This window comes from Labeo rohita, chromosome 2, assembly GCF_022985175.1.
Source record: "Labeo rohita strain BAU-BD-2019 chromosome 2, IGBB_LRoh.1.0, whole genome shotgun sequence".
NCBI classification, from domain to species: Eukaryota; Metazoa; Chordata; class Actinopteri; order Cypriniformes; family Cyprinidae; genus Labeo; species Labeo rohita.
In genome coordinates, this window is record NC_066870.1 from 13150880 (window position 1) to 13166647 (window position 15768).

Here is a 15768-nt window from a genome sequence, read left to right on the forward strand (position 1 = left end):
GCAACAAGAGAAGCGATGTAAGTCTGCTTTCCTAGCTACAAGAAGAGGAGAAAAGAATGGGAAGATGCCTGTAAACAAATAAAACTTCTAAAGACCTATGTCTTTGTTCTCTGCACCTTAGCCCTGATGCTTTTGAGGCTATTAGTAGACCACAGCTACTGAAAGAGCTTACAAACAGCGGAGACGTGAAATGCTAGATGACACTCTTATCCATCCTTATTTTCCGAGATGTGTTGTGGTAAAAATAGCAACAGGTAGCGCCAGTAGCTCACAGAGTGCAACAATTTCATGTCATAATGGTGCCCACTAAGTCTTTTATAGGTTTTCTACTACATGTTTCAGAAAGAGAAATAAATTATGTTATATTAAGCCATACAAGCCTTAATACCCGGGGTTTCCTTTAAATAAATGTAAGAAACACAAAACTAAAATGATTAAACTCAATTGTGTATTTCAAATGCTGGCACAAACAGCCACTCAGTTACACCAAAATGGTGATGGACTTAAATGCATCATAAAGGATTGTGAAGATATCTCAGTGGTATTTTCTGTTTTTATTTTGTCCCTGATCTCGGAGATGTCTATTTGACGTCTCCATTTACATCTGCAAGACGTATTTTTTAGTGTTTGCTCATCTGCAGTACGTCTAATGGACGTTTTCTGTCAGATGTCAAATAGACGTCTATTAGATGTCTTTATGATGTTTTTGATTTAGAAAGTATGTAAAACTGACATCTTAAAGACGTCTGTCAGATGTCTGTACACAGCAGATGCTTTCCAGATCAAGTGATCCTTAAAAGACATCTTGCAGACGTACGCGTGCTATCTCGGGTGTTTTAGTTCTTTCCCTGATAGCACACCTACATCTCGGAGATGTCTATTTGACATCTACATTTACATCTGCAAGATGTATTTTTAGGGTGTCTGCGCATCTGCAATACGTCTATAGGAAGTTTCCAATCATATGTCAAATAGACATCTATTAGATGTCTTTAAGATGTTTATGATTTAGAATGTATGTTAAACTGACATCTTACAGACGTCTGTCAGATGTTTGTACACAGCAGATGCTTTCCAGATCAAGTGATCTTTAACAGACATCTTGCAGATGTACGTGTGCTATCTGGGTTGTATTTATCTGTCCTACCCCTGATTTTTGTTAAATTCTATAGTGGTCTTGTCAGGTAAGTTAAGGCTTTGATGTTGCTTTGTTAAAATGACGTTTGAAGTTCAAATGTCTCACTTTCATGGGTTGAACTCTGCTGCACTGGCCTCATTTCTACAGTGTGCCAGTCTTTCTTAGACCTGCTTTAATGAGCATTACGTTTCACATTAATTCCTTCTCTGTACTGTGATAAAATACTGAGATTACCTAGACTAGTCCAGATGACCGTTTAAAACCATTTCATTTCACAAATAGTCCTTCACACTGTATCTCACATCACTTTTATTTTAAAAGAGACCAGTTTGTAGAGAAAATGAAGTAACAAGATAAAGTATACCCAAAATGTAGATATATTACGTAAAAACAACATGAAAATTAGAACTGTCTCATGGATATCTCAAGGTGAACTATACTTGGTTACAGTTACGCCATGATGACATGGATTTTGTAAGCTCCAGTGAGGGGTCATGAAACAGAAATTACACAATTCTCCCACTGTTTGGGAGCAATCTCTGTATCTAAGACGGTGCGCATCAGTATAAGCTAATTCAGTCCGCTAAAGCTAAGCTAATATGAGTTAATCCATACCAAAAGTGTCTTATGCTTCTAAAACAGAGTGGGAGGAGGGGGTCTCATTCACGTACACAGCAATGAGACCTTAAAGCTGCTCAGTCAAACTTTCTAGGTCATGTTGAAAATCAGCCAACTATATATAGTTATTAGAATTTGGAAGATGTATCTGTGGCTGAAAAATAGGTTGTTATTATACAGTCTGGAATTGTCTAATTGTATTCATATTGTGTGAAAACCACAGGAAAGTTGTATAGGTACACAGTATGAGAATGCATACTGTAAAAACATAATTGTATGTCACGAAGAAGCAAGTAAACTTATTGAATTAATATCCATGTATATATTTGTTCCCACTGTCAAATGGTACTTCTCCACATTTTTGCTCTTCTCTCTAGATTTGACACAGCTAGGCAGTCATCTCTGTCCTTCATGGCAGTAGGATTGCCTTGTCTCACCTGGAGATCACCTCCTCTTACAAGAGAGGATTAAAGAGGTGGTGGAGGGAGAGAACAGACTAACAATCACCCATCTGCTTTTAACCCAGAGACACAAAGTACTGAGCAGATCAGCGGGTCACTCGCACAAATGGGAAGACACAACATGAACAGGTTTTTGTTCAAAATTTAAATATCAATACATATACTTAATATACATCATCTAATTTTTGGTATATTATCTGATATTTTTTTCACTACAAAAAATAAAATGTATCAAACATAGAACATTTACTGTCTTTTTTGTATTTAAAGTTTAATTAGATATATTATTAATGAAACAATATTCTATACGTCTGCTACCATAATTAGCTTTTTTATGACGTTATACCATCAACAAATTTGTCCTAAATAGGGTTCATTTGAAAAAATGCTTGTTTCAGCATTGTAAATATCAAGACTTATAAACTTACCTTATAACAGACAGGCACATCTAGTCAATCCAGTGAAAGCTTAGGTTAAGTGGAAATATATCAGGCCATATCATAAGTTTAACATCACCTCAGTCACACTGACTGGCTTTAAGGGAATATCCAGAGCACAAAATATCTCTATATTACAAAAATGTTTTAAGAGTAAAGTCTAGTACTTCTATTTCACAGTGAAGCTAAAAGTAATGTTAAAATTGATGTCAGAGGTGATTGTTTGCCTGTTGTCTCCACTTTCTTTAATTAAACAGCTACTGTAGGAGCCCTCATGCTAACAGTCGTTCCCAGTGTCTCATCGCCGCATGTCTCAAGTGACACTGCCCTCTAGTGGATAACTTTTTATGTTATAAATCATTGTGAACTGGTAAAAATCAGAAGTGTGGAAAGAACTTTGACTGAGAAACACATGACGCTAAAAATCTTCCTTTCGGTGGTTAGACAACTGAACAGCAGTAACGGGAGTCATTTTTGAAAGAATATCTGCTAAAAGCCTTCAATATACACTACCAGTCAAAAAGATTTTTAATGTTTTTTAAACAAGTCTCTTTTGCTCACCAAGCCTGTATTATTTAAAATAACTACTTTCTGTTTGAATATATTTTAAAATGTAATTTATTCCTGTGATTTCAAAGCTGAATTTTAGCATCATTAGTCCAGTAACATGATCCTTCAGAAATCATTCTGATATTAAGATTCACTACTCAAAAAACATTTATTATATTATTATTATTATTATGTTGAAAACAGCTGAGTTGAATTGTTTCAGTTTTCTTTGATGAATAGAAAGTTCAGAATAACAGAATTTATCTGAAATGATAACATAAAATGTAACATAAATGTCAAGCCTTTGAATAATAGAATGTATAATGTTACAAAAGCTTTTTATTTCAAATAAATGCTGATCTTTGGATCTTTCTATTCATCAAAGAATCCTGAAAAATGTACTCAACTGTTTTAAGTATTTATAATAATAATAATGATAATGATAATAATAAATGTTTCTTGAACAGCAAATCAGCATATTAGAATGATTTCTGAAGGATTATGTGACACTGAAGAGTAATGATGCTAAAATTTTGGCTTTGGTCACAGGAATAAATTACATTTTAAAATATATTCAAACAGAAAGCAGTTATTTAAAATAGTAAATTACTGTTTTTGCTGTATTTTGGATCAAATAAATGCAGGCTTGGTGAGCAGAAGAGAATACTTACTGTTCAAAAACTTTTGACTGGTAGTGTACGTGTGCATGCACTTTTATGACATGTTTTATATTTTTAAAATGACATAAACTAACAAAAACATATCAAAATTACCATGATGCTGACATCTTGGTTTCAGATCTTGTTCAAAACTGTCCTAGCGTATATAACAGTAAATATAACTATATTACAGCAATCTCTTTAGTGTTGATGTGAAAAAGAGTTAACTCGGTCATTTCATATACCTTCGTACTTAAATCATTGTCAGTAATAAATAATTTCCTTCAACAGTTTGTAATTGTTGGTTTATGTAAACATGCACTTTCTGCATCATCTTGCTGATTTTGCATCATGACCTTGAAGTGTTTTAAGTCAAAACAACAACACAAGAATCATTCAGTGTCATCTGAGTTTATTTTATGGCATTAAATATCATTTAACATATTTTGTAAACCGTTTTTGTACACTGTAATGGCAATAACATTTAAGTATGTTCGTTATTTTGAATATCTGTTTGATTTCTATCTACAAATATGATGTAAATATGGTTTATAGCAGGTGATTAACAACTATTACTAATGAAGGGCGGGGTCGGGTGGGGTTGCTATAACCATTAAAGCCTCCCCGTCCCCCCTACCCCCAACACCCATAGCCTACCACACACAGCCCGGCAGGGGGTGAATCACCGTGTCTGACCGCTTTTGCTTCTCCGCGCGTTTCTAACTAGAATTGTTTCACTTTGTCCCATACAAACTTGTAGAGGGTTTATGTCACGATTTGGTCAGTTACCCGGATGCGCGGCCATATTGGTGATACTCGGATTTAAACAACAGCATGGTGTGCACAGTTAATGTACTGCTGAATATGTTTTCTAATTTATGCTGTCTAAACCATGGACAAAACGTGTGGAAGCTGCTAAATCATATGGAGAAGGACTTAGGACTAAGCAGGAAATGCAATATTTTGACAAACTGAAGTAGATGGGTGATAAAGATACACAGGCAGTATTAATTAAGATATTAGCCTAATATTTCACCTACCTGATTGGAAATGAGAAGAAGAAACAAATATTGTCAAGATTCTTTCTTGCCCTGGAAATCCTGGTTCAGTTTGGCCAACTACAAATGCCTTTTGTTTCTCAGACAGTTTTTTCCACTCTTCCTTTTGATTTGTTATAAGTTTTGGCTGTCTATAGTACTCCATATGTTTTTCCCAGTCCGACCGATTAGTACAGCCCAAAACATGACAATAACTGACCATTTTCAGCAGCAACAATTAGTAAAATATGCGAGTTTCATTCAGTTTAGTGGCATTGTTTATGTTCAGTGCCACCAATATGGCTGACTGATGATGTGTTGTGAAAACACTATAATGTAACAAATATGAATTATTACGTTTAAAACATTACACTTATTACATGTCTTACATTAGAATGTATTCTTGCTTAGTATAGATGAAGTCAACAAAAAACTATTTTAATGTATTTTTCATTACATGAAAATAATTCATTATATTCAAACACTGACTTCCCATCACCTATCATGTTTCCCAGGTGTACAGCATTTGAGCCATGAAATGCTAATGTGGTTCTATTGACGACTGCAAAGCTTAGTCCGATGTGATGCACCTGGTGTTAAATATGAAGGGAGGCATGGAGAAGAGTAGACACATACACTTAAAGTATAAACACAAAGGTGTTACGACAAGAAAACACAGATGTTTTTGTTTTGAATCAGGGTCAAGTCACTACTTATTATGGAGAGGCAACAGTCAACTATGGGTCAGTTACAGTTACAGCATTTAGAGCATCTGTACTAAACATGTGAAGTATCCACAACACAACTCTAGTCCATCAATTAACATCCTGTGAAGTGAAAAGTTCATAAGTTTGTAATAAATAAATCATTCAGTAAGACGTTTTCAACTTCAAACTGTTGCTTCTGGCTAAAATACGAATCCAAGGGCATCTCATTTGAATCAGGAGAGGAATATGCACAGATTAAGCACTGTTTACAAGTAAAAACAGTCCAAAATTATAAACAAATGTGTTGGTAGATTTTGATGTGAGCAGACAACAGAGGATGGACTTTTTCACTGGAAAAAGTGGTATTATGGATTATAGACTTGTATTTTGACCAGAAGTGTCAGTTTAAAGTTAAAAAAAAAAAATCTAAATGATGGATTTATTACAAACATGCAGCTTTTCACTAGATGTTACTTGATGGACTGGAGTCGTGTGGATTATTTGTGAACATGTTTGGACTCCCATTTGCGAGCAAGTGATGCAATGCTAATTAAGTGATGCTCTTCTAATTACAGAACAAACTCATCTACATTTTGGATGGCCTGAGGGTAAATAAATGTTTAGCAAATTTCAGTTCCTTTGATGATGCATCCTGCAACAGACCTATAATGTGAAAAAGAGATGTTTGTACAAATTGTCAGTTTGTCATGTTCAGCTAATGAGATAAACAATGACACTTACATCACATACCTTAGTCATAATGCATTATTATGGCCACATACAGTAGTATTATATAGGTATCATACAACTTAGATACAATATACAATACAATCAAGCATCATACTCAATAGTGTCACAATCTGTCACAAAAACATTATTGTTTAACATTTAGATTTATGCTCTGTGACAGAAATTTGATCTGAAAGCATCCATTTACAGCAAGAGACACCTGAACCGTGATTGAATGTGTTGTTTACATTCAATGACATAGCAAAACAGGACAACGGAGACAATGGAAAAGTCAAAGCACTTATTAATATACACAATACTGAAACAGGAGGATAACAGATGCAAAGGTATATAAGTCCACATGAATGCAGTTGTTGTTACTATGTACATAAAAAGGAGACCTTACTCAGACAGAAACTGATTTAATAGTTTAGTCTCCATTATTCACTATATAACACAATTAGGCACAGACTGTTTATGCCATTAGCTTTGAATACTTTTGTCTGCATGTCTTTATTATAGTGACATCTTGGCATGCTATGCAGAGTGCTAAACAACAGAATAAAATGAATAAACAACAGAGGAAATAAACATGCCCATGAATAGGTAATTCATATGGCTGCAAAATAATAAAACAAAATTAAATCACTGAGATCCATTATTGAATATTTCAGAATGCACTATATAAAACAAAACATGCAGTAACACTTTACAATAGGTTATATATTACAGTAGACATGCTTTTACAGCATATTTTACTCAATTTTATTTACAGTTATTGTTGCTTTTTTAAATGTGACCCTGTCTGTGAAATCCATGCTATCACTATGATTTCAATTTTTGACATGGCCTGACTCAGCCAGTATTAAAGACATCAAGGTTATATTTTCACAGAATTTTCTTTACCTTAAGAAGAATGATTTAATGTAGAAAACAGTAAATCACACACACACACACAAAACTTAAGCTGAGTTTTCACAGCCAGGATCACACATTAAACCTTAACACCTGTTTATTATGAGCTAACATAAACTAACAATTTTATTGAAAATAATTTCTGAAATGTACATCAAATACAAACTCAGAGATAAAGAATCAACTCCAGGTTTCAAAGCTTAAATACATACTAGTTTAGCAGCGTCCTGTTCAAACACAATTGTGCAACACAATTATATGACAATATAAATATTTAACACTCAGCATGCTGTATTGTTGTCAAAAGTACTAACTTCGGTACCAGTCGGTACTGAAATTTTAAAAATGTGTGCTCAACAGCGCTAAAAATGCTTGGGGGAAATGCTCATTAATTATTTTTAAAATTTCAGTACCGACTGGTAAGTCAGTACTTTTGACAACACATCCAGTCGCTAACATTTTCACCCACTAACAGAAATTAGCCAGTGAAATTTTAATGACTAACAATTCCAGGCTACGTTTACACTAGTGCGTTTTTGTTTTAAAACACATAACTTTTGCCACAGTTACACATGTCGTGTACACTACTCCGGTGTTTTTGACCCTCTAAAACAGAGACTTCCGAAAACGAAAATAAAGTTTTCCTATCTGGGAAACTTTCTATCTTCTATCTATCTAAATTTCTATCTTCTCTGGACCTCTCTATTCTGTGTTTTCAATAAAGAGGCCACTGTCTGTGTGTTCACACTTGTCATGTTTGGGTCGGTTAAAACGAACCCTGGTGCGATTTCTGTGTTAGTGCGGTTCATTTGAGTAAGTGTGAACGCTGCCATCAACCCTGGTGCGCACCAAACAAGCAGACCGAGACCACTAATAAGTTGTGTCTCGGTTCGCTTCAAATTGATCTCTGGTGTGGTTTGAATGAAGTGTGAACACAACACAGAGCAAATACTTCTAAACGAACCAAAACCAGAAAGTAATGACAAGATGCAATGCTATATGACATAATTTCATGAAGGGAACAAGTGATGTATCCAAAATAAAATGAATCATATACATGCAACAATGAGCGTGCTTAGTCCAGCAGGCGGTATTAGGTTTATTTGGCTCAAAGCGCCACCGAGTAGACCAATTAGAGAATGGGTGTTTCAATGTCATGAACCTGCAGCACCACTTTAAGTCAAACACCTTTTGCTTTTGTTTGAAGTGTTCAGTGAGTTCTGTCACAAAATACATGTCATTCAGCCCGACCAATCAGGTTGTGAACGTATCACTATGCCTTAAGGTTCGGTATCTTTAGGTTTCAAAAATGCCAGTGTGAACGCTAAGCGGACCAGGACCAAATGTATCATTTTCCTTTTTGGTCTGGACCAAATGAACCAAACGAACCAAACTACAAGTGCGCACACACCCTAGGCATTTTGAAATACTGACTATCTGTTAAAAGGTCATGAACTGGCTTTGTTTTTTATTTTGTGCTGTTCTCTGAGGTCCACTTTTAATATTATCAAGATTTTTACATCAAAAGCATCATAATTTAGAAGTAATAGGTTATTGTCTGTCCTGTTTTGACCCTCCATCATTGGAACACTCCATTTGAATAGGCGTGGCAGATCGTAGACTCGTAAGTAAACACCCACTGCTATGATTGGCTAACATGTGTATGTTTGACAGCCTACATTCTTCACAGATGGACACTGCCGTGATTTAGGTTTAAAACGCATAAATAGTGCATATCAAATAATCTGTAATAAAACACAAAGGCAAAATGATCATGTAATAAAAACAGTTACTCACACTTGTGCGGTGCGACATTACTGGCGTATCCAATATCGTCTTTTAGCTTCAATCTTTCTGAAAATCCTGCTCAAGTTGTGCCTTGTTAGTGAACAAATCCATGGTAAAATGAAGTGAACAAAGGACTACGCTCTTACTGACGCGATCTGGAACTTCATTTTAAAGTTGATTGTTTGATTTTTGCGTTGACCTACGTTTGCCGTTATCGTCATTTACCTGCTTCATGCTCTAATCGGTGGGCGGGGATAAACAGGCAGTGATGTAGAAGCAGGCGTTGATCTTTTTCTGTGGAGGGAGGGTTTAGCCACACTACTGTCATAAAATGGCACATTCCACAACCTGTGGTTTGCCAGATTGGCTTTAATATAAGCAGTTTTTACACTAACAAGAAAGTTTTGAGTTCTGAAACTTACAGAATGTTTTTATAATACAATGACCACTTGTCAAAAGATCAGGGGAATTTTGATTTCTCAGTTCATGACTCCATTATTGGGACTATTGTCCCACTTGTTTCAAACGTACACAGGTAACTCAGTGAAGTCTGACCTCTCATTCTCAACCTCATGCGCTGTGGTAATGGCAGATGGGGTGCTGGTGGCCATACAGGTGGAGGTGTTAGTCTCTATACTGGCGGCGGTCTCCGCACTAGTTATTGTCCCAGTGCTGGTGCTATCCATGCTCCCAATGTAACCACAGCCACCACACGTTCCCCAGATGCATGGCAGAAATTGTGGCATCTCCTTGTAGAGCTCTTTGCAGCGCAGGCCGAACACCACAGGGCTCAGAGACTGCGCAAAACTGAAGAGAATGAAAATCGCCACTGCTACTGGGAGCGCCTCCTGATGCCGGGAGATGATGATGAGAGAGGGAAGAATGTGCAGGCTCATCTGCAGGCTGTGGATGAGAATGGTGCGCCGGCCTTTACTGTTGGATTGCGTGAAATGGCCAGCACGTCTGCCTTCTAGGTAAATCACTACATAGCTTATGATAATAAGCAGCACCAGCAATAACAGTAGTGCCAAAGCACTGGCGATGCACGCGGTGCCCTCTAATGCCGTAGAGCACTCTGTGTCAAGTCCAACCACGTAGTCCCACGGAAAGCGCACACAGGCTAAGACGGTGAACACTACGGGGTTGAGCAGGGCGAGAATGCAGGCTACCAACGCGACCCAGCGGTACAAGCGCTGGACCAGAATGGGATAGCGGAGTGGCATGCAAATGGACAGACAAGTGCTGATGGACATTAGTGTGAGGGTGATCATCAGACCGCGTGCCATCACAATCTGCAGGTCGAAGAGGATCCAACAGGTGATTCGAGGAATTGGCCAACATAGGCTGCGAAGGCCGTGTACAACTGCGCCCATTATGTTGAACCCGGTAACACAGATGCAGTGCTGACACAACAGGACATAGCGAGGGTTCTGACGCAGCTCCTGGTTGTGCCGCACGGTCGCTATGATGAGGCATGTAAATAGACCAGTGATAATGAAAGCTCCAATATGAACACATGCTTTTATGGTCTCTAAAAGCCTATTGTTATCAGCTAGATTGGAGCTTGTCAACCCTGAGAAAATGAAAAAGACAAAAAACAATGTTACTTGGAGATATTAAGCCTGAATATGAAGTCACATTAAAATAATAGTTACATAATGCCAGCAATGAGTCTACAGGAGCAGATGATCATGTTGAATTTAAGAAAACACTAGAAATCTGACAAGTACAAAGTATGATAAAACTAGAAATCCGCTCACCTGTTTGAAGTATCCGATCACTGGAGTTAGTCATTTTTCTGATCTGTTTCTTGTTACTGGAGCTTAATTAATAAGCCATATTCAATCTCGGAACGATTTTCTTCCTCTGCTTGTTTGGAGCCAAAATGAACAATTTTGCCTCTCAGTGTCCTTCCCTGTGGTCTATGACATGCATATTCACAGATGCAGATGCGTCTGTGATTCTCACCTGCAGCCAGTGGTCTAGTCACAGCTTCTCAGGTTTCCAACATCCCCCACGCATGGTCTTTTCCTGTGTTGTGACACAATGCCACGCAACAGTAATCTACTGAGCGTAGGAGGGGTGTGTTTTAACCACATGCTCATAAATAACTCAAGTCTTATTATCTCAAGCATAGCGTTATTTTAAATTATCAAGAAGAGCTGAGGTGATAAATTGGCACTTCTCCAGTGACTGAATATTTGAAATATAATTGGTGTTGACAGGTTTAATGACTACTAATGATAATTATGGATTGCCATGGTTATCTGGTTATGGTTCAAAAGAATCTAGCAACAGATGAGGTGTGAAATAATTGGATTGGATTTTTTTTTTCCTTTGGAAACTTGGCTAAATCGTACTTTTTTGTACAGTTTTTACTGAATACAGTTAAAGTCAAACGTTTACATACACCTTGCAGAATCTGCAAAATGTTAATTGTAAAAGTAAGAGGGATTATACAAAATGCATGTTATTTTTATTTAGTAGTGGCCTGAAAAAAATGTTTCACATAAAAGACATTTACATACAGTCCACAAGAGAAAATAATAATTACATTTATTCTTAATACTGTGTTATTACTTGAATGATCCAGAGCTGTGCTTTTTTTTTTTTTGTTTAGTCTAGTGATAGTTGTTCATGAGTTTTTATTTAGTACTGCCCTTCAGAAGCTATAGAAGATACTTGCATGTTTCCCAGAAGACAAAATAAGTGAAATTTACCCTGATCTTCAAATTCAAAAAGTTTTCAACCCCCGGCTTTTAATGCATTGTTTTGCCTTCTGAAGCATCAGTGAGCATTTGTGCAAATATACAAAAATGCTGAAAAACCACAGAATTTGTGGGACCTGAAGGATTTTTCTGAAGGACAGCGGGCAATTTAACTGTTCAAACAAGGGACTCATAAACAACTATCACTAAAAAAAAAAAACAAACAAACAAACAAACAAACAAACAAAAAAAACACAGCTGTGGATCATTCAGGTAACAACACAGTATTAAGAATCAAGTGTATGTAAACTTTTGAAGGTCATTTTCTATAAATTCAATTACTATTGGACTATACGTAAATATCTTTTATGTGAAATATCTTATTCAGGTCAGTACTAAATAAAAAATAACATGCATTTTGTATGATCCCTCTTATTTTGGTAAAATAATTCACATTTTGCAGGTTTGCAAGGTGTATGTAAACTTTTGATTTCAACTGTAATTGAATATAGCTTTATATTATAGAATATATTGTTTTAACGAACAAAAAAAGACTGTACTTGCAACAACATAATCAAAATTTTTCTACATTTTAGTTTACTTTTCACAAAAATTGGCATCTGCACAGGACATTACTGTTGGAACTGTGGGAGTTATGTCTGGTAAAATAGAGAAAACACATGCTGGCATAATATCAATCTTTGGATATGTATTAAAATAACCCCAAAGAGTGCAATAATTATGCCAGAAAATAAGCTATTATAAGTTTGTTTTACAAGTTGTGAAATGCAGTATAAATATATGTATTTTCACCTAGAACTGATTCTTTGGCTCAAAAACCTTTTAGATTTCAGCAAATCTACAAACAACAAAGTCAGTGTGCACACTGTTTGCAAGAGTGAATTTTCAATGCAAGCAAAAATTGTGTTCCGAGAAGTAAAGTCTTAATCAGACTTTAAAAAAAGGCTTTGTAAACAGTCTTCAATCATTTACTCCAAAGGTACTGAAGAGGAACTTGGCTCGTTTTTATCCTCACAGGGCTGATTCTCCTTCTGCTTCCGGCGACTAATCTGCATCTGCAGCTGCAGCTTGTTGGTAAAGAAAATTGTCCTCCAGCCAACCTCCTCAGCTAAAGCCTCCACTGTTGGTGTCACAGTGTCACAATGCTTCCTCACTGTCTGCTCCCAGAACTCCTCAGAGTTACAAAGCTGGAGAGAAAACCCCCCACAGTTGAGTTAACAAACAACATAGACACTTTACACATAACCATTTCACACACAGCAACCACAAAAAGTCATTTAAAAACTGGAATAAATTAAAAATCTGTTGCTTGAGCTATTTTTTTTTTTTTTTTTTTTTGTTAAACATTACAGTCCATCAACTTTTAACCATTAAAACCATTAAAAAAATTCCTGTAATGTGTTGTAGGACATATTCCATTATGATTTAGTGGTTTTAACCAGCCACCAATAGAAGGTGACCAAGTAGAGACCAATAGGCACCATTATAGTTTCCATTAAAACCAGTACAATTCCCATTATAATCAGTAAAACCATTACAAATTCTGTGATGGTTTCTATTGGGGTTTTTTTTCAGCAGGGTTTGAAACTGCAAAGGGATTACATAGGCCTTACCTCTCTAAACCTACGGCAGGTGCGTGAAACAACTGAAATGTCTTCAAGGTCCAGATGTGCCATGATGTTGAAAAGTAGAGCACTGGGGAGACGGACAATATAATCATAGTGGCCCTGGCATAAATTTTTGGAGTACTGCAAGATGTGATGACCAAATACCATGGCCACTTGATCTGGATGAGACAGATCAGATTGTTCATTGAATGAGCCACAGATTACATTAGGAGACTTTACACACTTTATTTGAAATGGAGCTTAAAAAGTAATAAGTGTAAACAATTCTGGAAAAGTAATAAGCACAAAAAAAATTAATACTTACTTTGCAGACGACTATCTTCTAAAAAGTCTTCATGTGAAACTCTTAGTTGTCCTGGTGGTGTGTTCCTGCAGTCTGATCTCAAAGATATCTTCCACCAGCTCCAGATTACCTGCAGTGAAGGATGTTTATAATATGATTAATAACAGCCTACAATAAAGATGAGACAAAAAACAACAACTCAGCACCTTTCCTTCAAATGTTTATTTTCGAATGTATAGTGGCTTATAGTCAGGCCCACAATTGTTTAGTAGTAAGTTGTTTTTCCAGTAGGAACCAGTAGTATCTTATATAAAATATTACATTTCAACTTTTATATTTAAGCTAGTTTAATGAAACTCTACAGCCAAAAGTCTACAGTCCAGGACCTGGTGAAAACACAAATCTCATTCTCTTTAATCTAATTCTCTAAGTTACCAACCAATTTGGTAACATTTGTGACCCTGGACCACAAAACCAGTCTTAAGTCGCTGGGGTATATTTATAGCAATAGCCAAAAATACATTGTATGGGTCAAAATTACTGATTTTTCTTTTATGCCAAAAAACATTAGGAAATTAAGTAAAGATCATGTTCCATGAAGATATTTAGTAAAATTCTTACTGTAAATATATCAAAACTTAATTTTTGATTAGCAATATGCATTGCTAAGAACTTCATTTGGACAACTTTATAGGTGTATTTCTCAATATTTAGATTTTTTTTTTTGCACCCTCAGATTCCATATATTTAACTAGCTGTACCTCGGCCAAATATTGTCCTATCCTAACAAACCAAACATCAATCGAAAGCTTATTTATTCAGCTTTCAGATAATGTATAAATCCTAATTTCGAAAAATTGACCCTTATGACTGGTTTTGTGGTCTAGGGTCACATTTGTGACTCTAAGTTAGCATTGCGTTTGGAGGGTCTAGAAGAGAAGAGACAAACGACAATCTTTTGGTTATAAACCTGCCGCGACAGTAACTTGTGTTAACAGTTAAAAAAAAAAAAAACTCGACAAACCTGAGATTTCGTTATTACAAAGTGGAAATAGTCCTTCAAAGGTGCAGGACCTTGTCCACTGATCTCAAACAGAGTTTCTCCCAGTAAACTCGCCATTCCCGTTTACCGTTTACGCGTTACCAGGACAACAGAGACTCGCTCCACAGCCTGCGTCATCTCCAGAGGGAATTATCAGTGTGATTTCACACTCATTCTCGACATATTTAGATACCACATTCAATCAGAGATTGGATGCTGTTACTATTTATTGGACAGACGGGACGCTGTTGTATTAGATGAATAGTCGAGTTTTCACGAAAACTGTGGCAAAGTCGAGTGTTTTACAGGGTAAAACCGACCGCCGACGTGGGCACGGATTTGGCGTCGCTCCAAACGTTCGCCCCATTATTTCAGTCTTTTGTCCATCTTAAATAATATCTGCATGATTTAGTAATGGTTTCTGCCTATCGTTCATAGTCCCTACATACCACCCTGGTAAAAAAAAAACAGCATATGCTGGTAGGTAGGTTTTGATGCTGGTTTAAGCTGGTCCTTTGCTGGTTTATGCTGGTCCTTGACCAGCAACATGACCAGCAAAAACCAGCAAAGGACCAGCTTAAACCAGCATCAAAACCTACCTAACCAGCATCCCAGCATCAAAACATACCTACCAGCATATGCTGTTTTTTTCACCAGGGCGCTTAGACTTGTCATAGCAAACATATTAATACTTACATCAATGCAATAATTTGAAGTTTATTTTTTATAATATATTTGCAAAGTTTTTATGGGTTTGTCACTATGGGGTTTTTACTGTAGACGCGATTTAAAACAAAAAATTTAAAGGGTTTGAATGCGATTCTACTCAATAAACAAAACAAATGAGTACCAATATGTTACAAACAAGTGCATGATGGACGTCATTTCATCTAGCATCTTTTTTCCTACAGTTTAGGTATGATGAAACTTTAATCAGAAATGTTTTAATTATAAGCTAGGTAAATGCGTTAATTAAAATGTTCTTAAGAACATTTGATGACTGCTCATGCAAGAACAGAGGGAACAGGATTTAAGTAACTGAACCAAA

General features: G+C 36.3%; 2 protein-coding genes across 2 annotated transcripts; both read right to left on the minus strand.

Annotated features, from left to right (window-relative positions):
- Positions 1-6357: 6357 nt before the first annotated feature.
- Positions 6358-11392, minus strand: LOC127174492 (olfactory receptor 2T2). The gene is made up of 2 exons (XM_051124951.1): positions 10799-11392; positions 6358-10611 (listed from the first exon to the last, which is right to left on the minus strand). Exons 1-2 carry the CDS (start codon positions 10830-10832, stop codon positions 9560-9562), a joined length of 1086 nt encoding a protein of 361 aa, XP_050980908.1. The 5' UTR covers positions 10833-11392; the 3' UTR covers positions 6358-9559.
- Positions 11393-12274: 882 nt separating this feature from the next.
- Positions 12275-14840, minus strand: fbxo36b (F-box protein 36b). The gene is made up of 4 exons (XM_051093536.1): positions 14703-14840; positions 13700-13808; positions 13381-13553; positions 12275-12954 (listed from the first exon to the last, which is right to left on the minus strand). Exons 1-4 carry the CDS (start codon positions 14796-14798, stop codon positions 12736-12738), a joined length of 597 nt encoding a protein of 198 aa, XP_050949493.1. The 5' UTR covers positions 14799-14840; the 3' UTR covers positions 12275-12735.
- Between the last annotated feature and the right edge of the window lie 928 nt (positions 14841-15768).

Excerpts from the sequence above, each read along its gene's own strand:
- LOC127174492 (XM_051124951.1), bottom strand. The coding sequence starts at position 10,832 with ATGACTAACTCCAGTGATCGGATACTTCAAACAG. Across the intron at positions 10,612-10,798 it reads TGATCGGATACTTCAAACAG|GGTTGACAAGCTCCAATCTA; the intron begins GTGAGCGGATTT and ends TCATTTTCTCAG.
- fbxo36b (XM_051093536.1), bottom strand. The coding sequence starts at position 14,798 with ATGGCGAGTTTACTGGGAGAAACTCTGTTTGAGATCAGTGGACAAGGT. Across the intron at positions 13,809-14,702 it reads TTGTAATAACGAAATCTCAG|GTAATCTGGAGCTGGTGGAA; the intron begins GTTTGTCGAGTT and ends CCTTCACTGCAG. Across the intron at positions 13,554-13,699 it reads AGAAGATAGTCGTCTGCAAA|ATCAAGTGGCCATGGTATTT; the intron begins GTAAGTATTAAT and ends TGTCTCATCCAG.